This window comes from Acipenser ruthenus, chromosome 1 (assembly GCF_902713425.1).
Source record: "Acipenser ruthenus chromosome 1, fAciRut3.2 maternal haplotype, whole genome shotgun sequence".
Lineage (NCBI taxonomy): Eukaryota > Metazoa > Chordata > Actinopteri > Acipenseriformes > Acipenseridae > Acipenser > Acipenser ruthenus.
The window spans coordinates 92,106,503-92,117,844 of NC_081189.1; the positions used below are offsets into that span (position 1 = coordinate 92,106,503).

Below are 11,342 nucleotides of genomic sequence, written 5' to 3' on the forward strand. Positions count from 1 at the left end.
ACATTTTTGTTTTCACTTTTTAAAAATGATTTAGAGTGGTTTTATTAGATCATTTGATTAAATGTGGGTATACATACATTTAAAACAACTGTACCATAATGCATGTATCACAATAAACTCTGATCTCACCATTCAGACCTCCCTGTCAATCCCTTTCAATATGTGAAGAGCTCCCTCTGTCAAGGCTATTTTACGCAATCCCTTTGATTGTCAGAATACAGGGGTTCCACTGTGATAAGATGACAAGTTGTGAAATACACAGGGTATAATGTATTTCATTCATTAATAGAAATATGTTTTCTCAGGAATTAACAAACTTAAAAATGAGATGAAATAAGCTTGTCTTTTTCTGGTTGCATTGTAAATGTAAGGTTTTCAGTCAGCTAAAACAGTGCAGTCTACCTTGAAAGCCTCTAAGCTGACTATAGGCTACATCTTACCATTTAAACAGGTAGAACCAGGTGCTGCCGGAGCACACTGCAGCAGCGCTCCTCCACCTAAAAAATACATGCTTGACCCAGCAGTTTAGTGTTTATTACAAGGTTAATTGGTCCAATTAATGAATTTAGGGTACAGTTAAAACAAAAACCAGGAGGGACACTGGCCCTCCAGGACCAGGATTGGACATCCCTGCTATAGGGAATGAGCAGTGTGGAGTAGTGGTTAGGGCTCTGGACTCTTGACCGGACGGTCGTGGGTTCAATCCCCAGTGGGGACACTGCTGCTGTACCCTTGAGCAAGGTACTTTACCTAGCTTGCTCCAGTAAAAAATCCAACTGTATAAATGGGTAATTGTATGTAAAAATAATGTGATATCTTGTAACAATTGTAAGTCGCCCTGGATAAGGGTGTCAGCTAAGAAATAAATAATAATAATAATAAGTTCCTTACCTAGGCAATGGCTGCCCGTTTGCATACTGCTGCTAGGAGTTTCCATGGGCGTGTCCGACCTAATCCTTCTATGCTGGATTCACTCCAGTTCATAACATCAATCATTTTCTTTTAATGGACACTTGAAACAACCAATGACTTTAAACATGAGTTTGAAAAAATACATTTAAGCATTTTGCTTAAAATAATATTTATATCCTTCTATAAATACTGTTGTGCTGTCAAGGTAACATGTTCAACAACACTAATAAAGTGAAGAAGTGTTTTGTTTTTTTGCTTTTGAATCTCCAGGGTTGGATTTGTTAAATTGTAATAAGCAGCAATTAGGACTTAAACATTCATAAACTATTGTTGTTGTTCTGACTGCCGTTACGCAGTGGTGCTTCTGAGCGTGGGTATTTACATGTCAACATTTAAAAAAAAAAAAAATATCGATCCTGCCTATCAACATAATATTAACAGAACATAAACAACCAATCATAGAGCACTTACTCACACACACACACACACACACACCCCGCAGGTCAGTGGCCACACCCCCCTGTTCACACCACAGTTCTGACAGAGCTTGCAGCTGTGTCAGTCTCGCGCCCAGCAACGCAACACAGACGCTCACCATTAAAATATATTGTGTTCGACCCAGGATTTGAATATCACAGCAGAGTAGAAATGAGTAAACTCTGTATCCCTTAATCCTCTATATTGCAAAATTAAATGTGGGTAAACGCTGTTTACCTGCCTATACCCGCCTACACCACTGGTCTACTGGTGCCAGAATTGAATGTTGCTCGTGCTATATGAGTACCCTGGCGCTAGAATCTAGCTCCAAATTTGCACCCCTGATCCTTGCCATTCCAATTGTTTGAACTATTCGGAGGAGGTGGAGCTAGACAGAGACTTGATAATGAACCCTAATTTTGGCGAGTACCAAACCATTTCTGCTGGTACTCATGTGAGAACCTAATGATAAAAGTTATGTTAACCCCTCAAATTATGGTAGAATTAAAAGACAATGACCTTACAGTAAAACAACAACAAAAAAAGTAAGTAAACTACCTATTAGAATACCTGGTTAACTATTTAATCAAATTGTAATAAAAATGTAATTCCCTTTGAAATGTTATTAAATCTAACGCTTTACATAATCAAGATCAGGGTATTTTCAGTAGTGTACCCATATTATGGCAGTCATTCTTTTAGGCATATATATACAAGTGCTGCATTTAATTTTGGTGAGTATATATACAGTATATTATTTAAAGAAACCTAGGCTTTCTTGCAGATCATATGGATTTACAAGCACTTTGGCATTTCTGTGCAAAAAAGTTACAAAATATTACTGTACTGTAGCTTAAAAATGCAACATGCGGGAATACAATATTATTTTTCTGCACTTTAAAATAGAATATAAATTGGACTTATGTATTTACATAATTATTTTTAATAATTGGTATACTCTGAGAATCAAAACATGAGATTGATAAATGTGTGTAGTTTATTTTTTTTTATTTTTATTTTTTACAGCCTACTCTAGGATGGAATGTACTCTCCGTTAAGCGTTTCCATGGTTACACAGCGTGGCATTCACTGTTTTCCATTGCCGTTGATAGGGCGGCTCTTGTGTGCCTCAGACTCGAGGAAGGCTTTAATTTTGGGACGTGCAGACAGGCGCTCCGCGTAGCTCTTGAGAGCCGGGAACGAGTCGACACATCCAGGTGACAGGACCTGGTGTATTAGCAGCAGGTCCAGGAGGTGGTAATCAGCATATGAAATCTATCACAGGAAGAGAAGGACACACAATATTAACATTAAATAGCAGCATTCATCCCCTGGCACGGGTGTAAATACAAAATTAGAGCCATCAGCACGACCTACATCCACTGTCTTACCTATACATTTGTATATTCTAACTAACATATTCTAAAGGATGTCCAAAACAAGTTACCATAATGGACAAAACATTTCTGAGATGCAACCCACAGATTCTGACACTCAAAGTTGTGCTGCAGTTAAATGTAATTTTCAGGTTTCATCAGAACTCTCCAGAGAGAAGTAGAATAAAAACATATCAAACCTTACTGGGCATACTAATGTTAAAATTGAAACGCTTTAAACAAATATTTTGAGCTAAATATTTCTATATAAAATTGCCACAATTTCTAGTTTATATTAATATTGGAACATTTTTAGTCAGTGCTTAATAGGCCAGTGAAAAGCAATGCAAACTTGAAATTGTCAACAGTAAACTAAACTATTAAAAAAAAAGTACATTTTGAATGTAAAAAAAAAAAAACACAGGACAACAATTAACTGTAGAACTTGATTTGATCCAATGATTTAAGGGATTATAAATAGAGGATTTTTGTTTTAAATTATTTTTTATTTGGAAACTAAAAGATCTTGTTACATATATTTGGTGTTAACAAAATGGTCTTCATATCCTCAACACCAATGTCATTATATAAAAGACATTTTGTATTAAGATTAGTTATTACAAGATATTTTAGCAGGATAGAGCAACTAGGATATTGGTTTCAAATGACTGGTGAAGTGAAAATTAGCCAGACAGAACTGAATTCATCTCTATTGAATGCCCCTCTCTCAAATTGCACTTTGACAGAAAAGTCAAAATTTGCATGTTTATTTTCCCATCCTGTTTGTCGTTAGTAATAAAACGATAAACCAACATGGAGTATTTGTATTGAATAATTGTTTTATTCCGAGTTAACTGATGTTACTTGCCTGTAGCTTGGCAGACGATTAGATCATTTTCTTTTTCTTTTTATAAAAAGCAGATGTTGATGTGCTCATAACATCCTGCTAGGGTATGCAAATTTGCCATGTTTTCAGCATACTCTATACTCCACCACAGAAACACCAGTGTGCAAATACTGGTAGCTCTTTGTTTAAATGATCTCACTGGTTTTTCTACCTTAGTAGAAAAGTGTATTATATACTGCTTAGTGGTAAATGTTAAGTAATGTATAATGCCCAAGAGAAATATAATACTTTGATCCAGGGAATTATTTTCAAGTAATTACAGTAAATGTTTCACAATTTTATAGATACCTGGTCTCCTACTAGAAAGCCTCCTTTGTTGTCAGACAGAATCTTCTCAAACTTGGACAGATCGCCAGGCAGATCCTCAATATACTTGGCTTTACCATTTTCCTGAAGAAAAGGAATTTGGGTATCAAATGCTAATATCATATCTTAAATTATAGTGGCGTTTCCAAACTATTACCGAGCTACAGCAGGCGAGATGAAAATGCCATCTTATCTCTAAACACTTACATAATCCTGGTATATCATTCTAGCATATTTAAGTCTGAAGTCTTCACAAGAGTCATTCATCATATCAATCAGCGCTGCCTGCTTGTCATCCTTTCCATAAAGACCTGAACATGACAAATGAAGAAAAACAATATATTAATCGCAAGAGATTAAGCAAGGGACTTTAAATAAAAATACAAAGCAAAGCAAGAAGACCCACCTTGTTTAACCAGCTCCCTCCACACAGACCCAAGTCATTTAATACACACATTTGCCTACAAATTGTGCAACAGAACTACCATAGGTTATATTTCCAGAAATGATCTTGTCTATTGACACATTTACCCCTACACCACATATATATATAGATAGATAGATAGATAGTATTGTTTCAAGATGGTGTTCAGATTACAAATGGATGTAAAGTGTGGACCTACATATAATTCAATACACATGGAAAAAAGTAAAAGCATGGCAATAAACAAGTTAATGGTCTGCCTCTTCTTACATCTGGGGTCAGTAGATTTGAACCTGTTAAATGAACCTGTTACAATGAAAGCAGGCTGCCCATGTTGGCCCTACATTCTATTGATAGTGTTATGGCAAGCATTAATATTTTTTATCAAACTCTTTATATGATGTGTTTTATATAAAAGTTTACCCAATAATAAATTTGAATAATGAAGTTAGAATATCAGATTTCAGATATAACCATTTGTGCAATTGTTCAGAAGATCTGAAACGTTTCAGAATTAGAAATCAAAAAACAGGTCATGTGACAGTTCTGACCTTAACTGCCATGAGAGCTGTAATAAGGTGGAGTGTGAGCTGTAAAACAGTGAATATGTGTTTTATTCAAAAGGCATGTTTTTATTTTGTTAAGTATGGTGTTTAAACATCAAGCAATGTGTTTTTATTTTTTGGTTGACACATATACTGAAATAAAATCATACAAAATGTGCAGAGAATTGTTTAAAGAAAAATATCCTATTGCAAAATATGGGGAGCCACCACCAAAGCCGGTCATTCGTAAGTTAGTGCAGAATTGGAGGGAAATTGGTTCTGTGCAAAACCTAAAAAAGGTGCACACGAAAACTGTGTTAATGTAGAACAAAGTGGCAGACTATTGCACAGTCCACGTAAGTCACTGATGCGGTTATCTGCACAATGTAATGTGCCTCTTACATCCTGTAATCGAGCCACAAAACAGCTTAAGTTAAATTTGTCCTAAATTCTTAATTATACTTAAGCTTCTAAATTTTGTAAATTTCATTTTTCTAATGTATTATTGGGTAAAGTTTTAAATAAAACATCCTGTATATTGCAAACCAAGTGAAAAGTATTCAACTCCACTCAAACTCCTGTATTACTTCTTAAGACAGTGCTTACCATGGGCTCGCGCCAAGTAGCGCAGAATGGCATTGGACTGGTAAAGCGTGAAATTACCATCTTCAAATTTTGGCAACTGGCCAAATACCTGAAATTAAAAAAAAATGACAAAAACTACTCTGGGATACATTTTAAAAACACACAAACAGCCAACAAAACATCACACATCACCAAAGAGCACCAGAACACAACCCTGTCCAGCACTGAAATGTTTTATTATCAGTGTTAAACCTTTAGCTCATTTTTAGATGCCGATAACAACTTGCCTAACTTCTTCTGGATAACCTTGAAAAGTTTATGTTTTTCTACCTCCGACTTACCTTGGAGCTAAAACAAATAAAATGACAATACAATTTGCTGGATAGTAGCGGTCAAAGGAAGGAGTATTCATTAGGAACTAAACGCCAATATCTCCCAACCAAGGAATTAATTCACTGGGGTACATGCATGCATGCATGCATGCATGCACCAGATGTTTTTAAAGTTAGTGCTGCAAACGTTGTGGTTACAGATACAAGTACTGTATTAACATTATTGTAATTGAGATGGTGCTGCGACTGTACATAGCCTTTCTTCAGACACTTTTCGAAAATGAAGTAGGCAGCTTCTATTTTATTTTTAAAATAAAGACATACACATGTAGCTTTAAGGTCTCCCTTCATCCAGACATCAAAAGGGACGACATTCTCTTTCCATTCCTGACCCTGGTCAGCCAGTAACATCCTCATCGTCTCACAGCGCCCTAACAGAACAAACGTGCATGTTAGTAGCACACAGGCACAAACCCATCTACCTCCTGACTCTGAAGATTATGGTTTATAGTACAAATTTTAAATGTATGACTTGCATCCAGATCAACATACAGACAATTTAAGTTGAATAATTGAGTTGGAGTCACTGTATATTAAATTATTGAGTATATTTAATTGATCTAAATGGTGGCAGATCTAAAAACCATGCTTCCCTTATGAAGCTGTACTCGGGAGCCATAGGTAAGAGACTGTGCAAGTTGTGTTCTACAGCACACTGGGAATACAAGCACTTGTGCAATGGCATAATGGGGCAACTGGGAACAGTGTCCAACTTGATCCACGCTATAAAAGGACCGTCTTATAAAACGAGGGAACACTAGACACGCAAATGATTAATAAAAGGACCCATACATGAAAGTTTAGTAACATTCACATTTTATGTAATACACATACTCTCGATGTACTATTAAGAATTAAAATGGCCTCCAACAGATTTTGCATTCACATAAAACACAAATACTCACCTCTCACACCGAAGTATGTAATGATGTATGCTGGCACTAGAAAATAAAATGAGAATATAAATGGTATGGAAACCAAGCACAAAAACACACCAACAGTTTATCAGCCCCCATGCAATTCTCATTACATACAATGCAGTTTGCACCCATTGGCTTCTGATTTACCGGTTACAAGCAGACTGCAAAAATTCAAATTTCAAGGGGGTTTAATGACCAGTGGTGGGACTTGAAACCAAATGTTCTTCATGGAATTTGGAAGACTGGTTCCTAAGGGTCTTACAGCAATACTTACATTTTAGGACCCACATCCCCTACAGGGTAAAGGGTTAGGCTGAAGTTCGAATAAAACTTGTCAGTTACCCCTCATCTGGCAATTTGCCAGAAGTAAGTAGGGTGCTCCTAGCATTTTTTTTCTGAAAAGCCCTATTCAATACGAGTACAACTAGGTGCTACACATGATGGTAGCATCTAAATTGCCCCCAGGGTGATTTTTCTGGTCAAGGTCCCTTTCTCACTAAGTTGACCTTTGCAAGGACACAGGTCAAAGGGGGCATTTAAAAAACTGAAAAAATCATTTCTGAACTCAGCGTGTCAGAAAACCCCCAGGTGAATTTTTCTAGGAAAATCAGAGACGGACGGGCAACGAAACATCCCTTTTCTGGTTGAGCTGGCATGGAATGACCCAATAGTGACTGCAGTACTTTCTAAATGTTAAATAGCCAATTATAAAATTTAACTAAAAACATATTAAACAAATATAATTATTAATCGGCAATGTACACACTTCTTTAAATAGTACATAACCAATAAAAACAGTTTTCCAATAAAACAGAAATATAAACAGAACTATTTGACTGGGTTAAGCCTGTGCAAATAATTTGCTGATCTTATCTTAAATGCCTAATTTGGTTCAGTGGGCAAGACAGGTGAACCACTGCAATAAACAGTGCTGTAGATAAAACTATTTTACATGGATACTCCAAGTAATGTAGTAAATTCACAGTATACATGGATTGACATATTCCAACCCATTCCCAAATGTTTCAGATATAACAATTTGTGCAATTGTTCAGAAGATCTGAACCGTTTCAGAATGAGAAATCCACAGTTTGAGTTTTACATTTCTGAGAATCAAACCAAGTCGAATTCTCAAATGTCCACAGAATGCGGTTTGGAAAAGTAATTTAAAATCTCTGTACAGTGGATTTACAAGGACGATAGTTTCAAAACAAACCAAACCAATCTCCTCTTCTAAAACTGAATAGTATAAGAAAAAAAACATAACAAAAAGCATAACGTTTAAGCAACCACCCAGAAGTATTGTGTGGAAGAATAGTACTGAAATTGGACACTACAGACAGTACAACTGATCCAGCAGAATTGAATGTTCCAGCAACTGCAGCGCATTAACTTTAAATTTGTGTGCCAGCAAGTTTAGGCTCTATAAAAGAACCGGTTATGTAACTGAGCAAAATGAAAGCCTGCCAAATCTACCGAGATGTTTAAACGAAGAAAAAAAAAAAAAAAAAAAGCTCTGTTTATGTAACTAGCAATGCAATTAAAATCTTGACTGTGTGTGTAAACCATTAGACCTTCTACCGGTTCTCATTTTATATAATCATCCTGCTTAAAAACTAAGCAATTAGTAAAATACAATAACATATTACTAGATCTAGTACTACTATTTAAACATTCCAAACTGTGGTACATTAACTGCTCATGTGAAAAACGCGAAAATGTATCGGTGTTTACTAAACTGATCAAAGTGATGTTAATCACGTGACATTTTTTAATACAGGTCACAATGAAAGTTACACACGAAGTACTCGTATTAGTTTTGAAAATTCTGGAACTATTGTTTGCTAATTACAATGCTTTCTGCATTTTTATAGAAATATGCTGATGCGACCTTACTTTTCTTCGTCAGTGTTTGTCTCCGTCTGCGCGTTAGAGAGTAATGTTGATCTGCAAGAAACTGATGCTGTCTCTCACTCGTGTGTTGCTAAGGTTTTCTTTCTTCCGCAACTTAACCTTCTGCTGAGTCATTCTGGTCCACGTGGTTTGATACCTGAGGAGAGATAGGGGCGGGGTTTGGGGTAATTTTTAGATTACATCAGTTTAACTGTTTTTGTTAATGACGTGCAATTATCATTCTATAGAACACAATTTTCATTGACCGGCTTCTTTAAACATCTTTAAAAAAACACTTACATATAATAAAATAAATAAATAAATAAATAAAAAACCTACAGACCACAGCGAGTGCTGCTTTCTAAAGTGCTGCATATATACCATATTATTAACCACCATGTCAATCTTCCATAATTAAACTAATTCGATTTACATTAAAAAAAAAAAAAAAAAAACATGCAACAGAGTTACTAAAATATACTAGTCAGTGCAGAGCTACATCAATTAAACGTAGGCTACACTGTGTACTGCTTTTTGGTTTGTATTTTTGCATTGAGATCTTACATTTTGATTGAACACAGCCTTATTATTGCAATTTCTCCATAATTAATTCACATAAGATATCTATATCGAGAGAGAGAGAGAGAGAGAGAGAGAGAGAGAGAGAGAGAGATGTTAATACATATGAGAAAATGTCCACACACCCATCTAATACCGCTAAACCATATAAGAAAATATGTAATTCTATAGCAGAAGTGCAAGAGCAGTTACCTTGGGATTACACACCAGGTTCAGACACATTGATTGGACTAATCTATCCGCAGGCGACCTTAGACTCACCGTTTCAACGGTGTCAGTAGTGCTCAACATCAGTGTCTGCAGCAGGGTAAGCGCTCCTACGCATGGGAAGCACGGTCGCAGACCATGCAACTTTGCTCTGCAAAGCACTTCAAGCACAGACGCATGCACAAAGTCCCAGTGACAGCCTTTTGTTACAATATATATTATTAGTGATTGTATTAGAGGCTCATATATCATCATTTGATCCTCGACTACCTTTTTTCTATACGGTCTCCTTTTCCAAACATAGATGAAAAAATTATGATTTTAAAATGTTGACTGCATCAGGATATACAACATAAAAGCTTGGCTGTTGAATAATTAACTGGAATGTCATTGAGTAAAACAGAAATATATTGGGAAAAAGAAATACAGACGTTTCAGCAGTTTAATATTAGTTAATGTTTTTTATTAACATTTATTATCAGTAAACTAAAGGGAGATATTAACACTGTTGTAGAACAATCTTTTCTGAATTTGCTGTGGGACAAATTAATAAATGAAGTGTTTCTCCACTGCAGTGTCAGCAAATGTTATTACTGTATTTATATAAACCTTTATAGAAACAAAAGAAAAATATTTTCAGTAGAATAAGATTTTGTTTAACAAATCTAAAACAACACAATGATAATACCAGTATTTGATGTTTATTCAGTTCAAATACCTTACACAAAGGATGTTCTGTTTATTAAATGCTGAGCGAAAGCATTCGCTCAGCTTCACCAAACCCCAAATCTCTGTCTGTTTATTTCCTGCTTCTGGTCTGACGCCACCCACTCCGACTGTCTTTGTGACACCTAGCCATTGCCGTGATTTTGGTACTTAAACTGTACGTAAGAGAGCCATTTAATTCAGTGTGCTTTCCCATTAAGAGGCACATAAAAAACAAGGTATGCAGGTAGTGTCTTACTGTATCTCTGTGATGGGGTGCTTGAGGGAGAGCTTTTGCAGTGTATTTTGTTGCCAGGGGTCTGGCAGACAGGCTGCGGCTTCTCCGACTAGGCCCTTGGGGGTCTTTACTGCTGGGAGGAAGTCCTCTGTCCTTCCTGAAAAAGAGCACAAGCATCTCAACTGCCCATCCCTTCAAACAAAGTACACATTTCATACATATTCATTTATCACGTGGAAATGCCATTCTAATGTACTGTAATACATTTGTACTTACTTGCTGGACTTCATGGAGTAAATATAATTAAATGATTAGATATACAAATGTATTATTTGGTTCCGTTCTCCGTATTTCCAAAAACTGTAGATATATGTATGTTTTAGTGAAATGAAAATGTCCTTCCCTGCACCTTTTGCTTGGGAAAGTTTCTGGCAACATTAGAGAGTCTCACTCACAACAGCTGTCAGAAACGGTGTTTGCGGGCTGTGTTGTTTAAGCTGCTGTCTTAAGAAAGTACAGGTTAAAAGTATACGTCATTCTTATACCAGAAGACAAGAGTCAGCTGTAAATACTGGGTCTATTTTATTATACATACGGAGGTGCATATACATTTTGCCAGCTTTAAACCTGTATACAGTACCTAGTCTAAAACAGCACCAGATCTAAAATACTGTAAGTCTACTGGGTGTTGTTAATAAAGAGTTCAGTGGTATTTAAATCTGGTGTTGTTAAGACATTTTTACAGCTTGTCTTGTGAGTAGTTTGGACAGGCAAAAGGACTGTAAAATATAAAAATTGACAATTTTATTATCACGGCAGTAAATTGAGAAAAAATAAATAAAACAGCATTGGGAGGGAGCAATATTAACCCAATTT

At 36.0% G+C, this 11,342-nt stretch overlaps 1 protein-coding gene across 1 annotated transcript; it reads right to left on the bottom strand.

The window, feature by feature from the left end:
• Positions 1–2,380: 2,380 nt before the first annotated feature.
• LOC117421255 (glutathione S-transferase P-like) lies at positions 2,381–8,894 on the bottom strand. Its single transcript, XM_059032173.1, has 7 exons — positions 8,741–8,894; positions 6,830–6,865; positions 6,189–6,295; positions 5,554–5,641; positions 4,186–4,289; positions 3,961–4,062; positions 2,381–2,664 (listed from the first exon to the last, which is right to left on the bottom strand). Coding segments are annotated over exons 1-7 (627 nt in total). The 5' UTR covers positions 8,742–8,894; the 3' UTR covers positions 2,381–2,475.
• Positions 8,895–11,342: the final 2,448 nt, after the last annotated feature.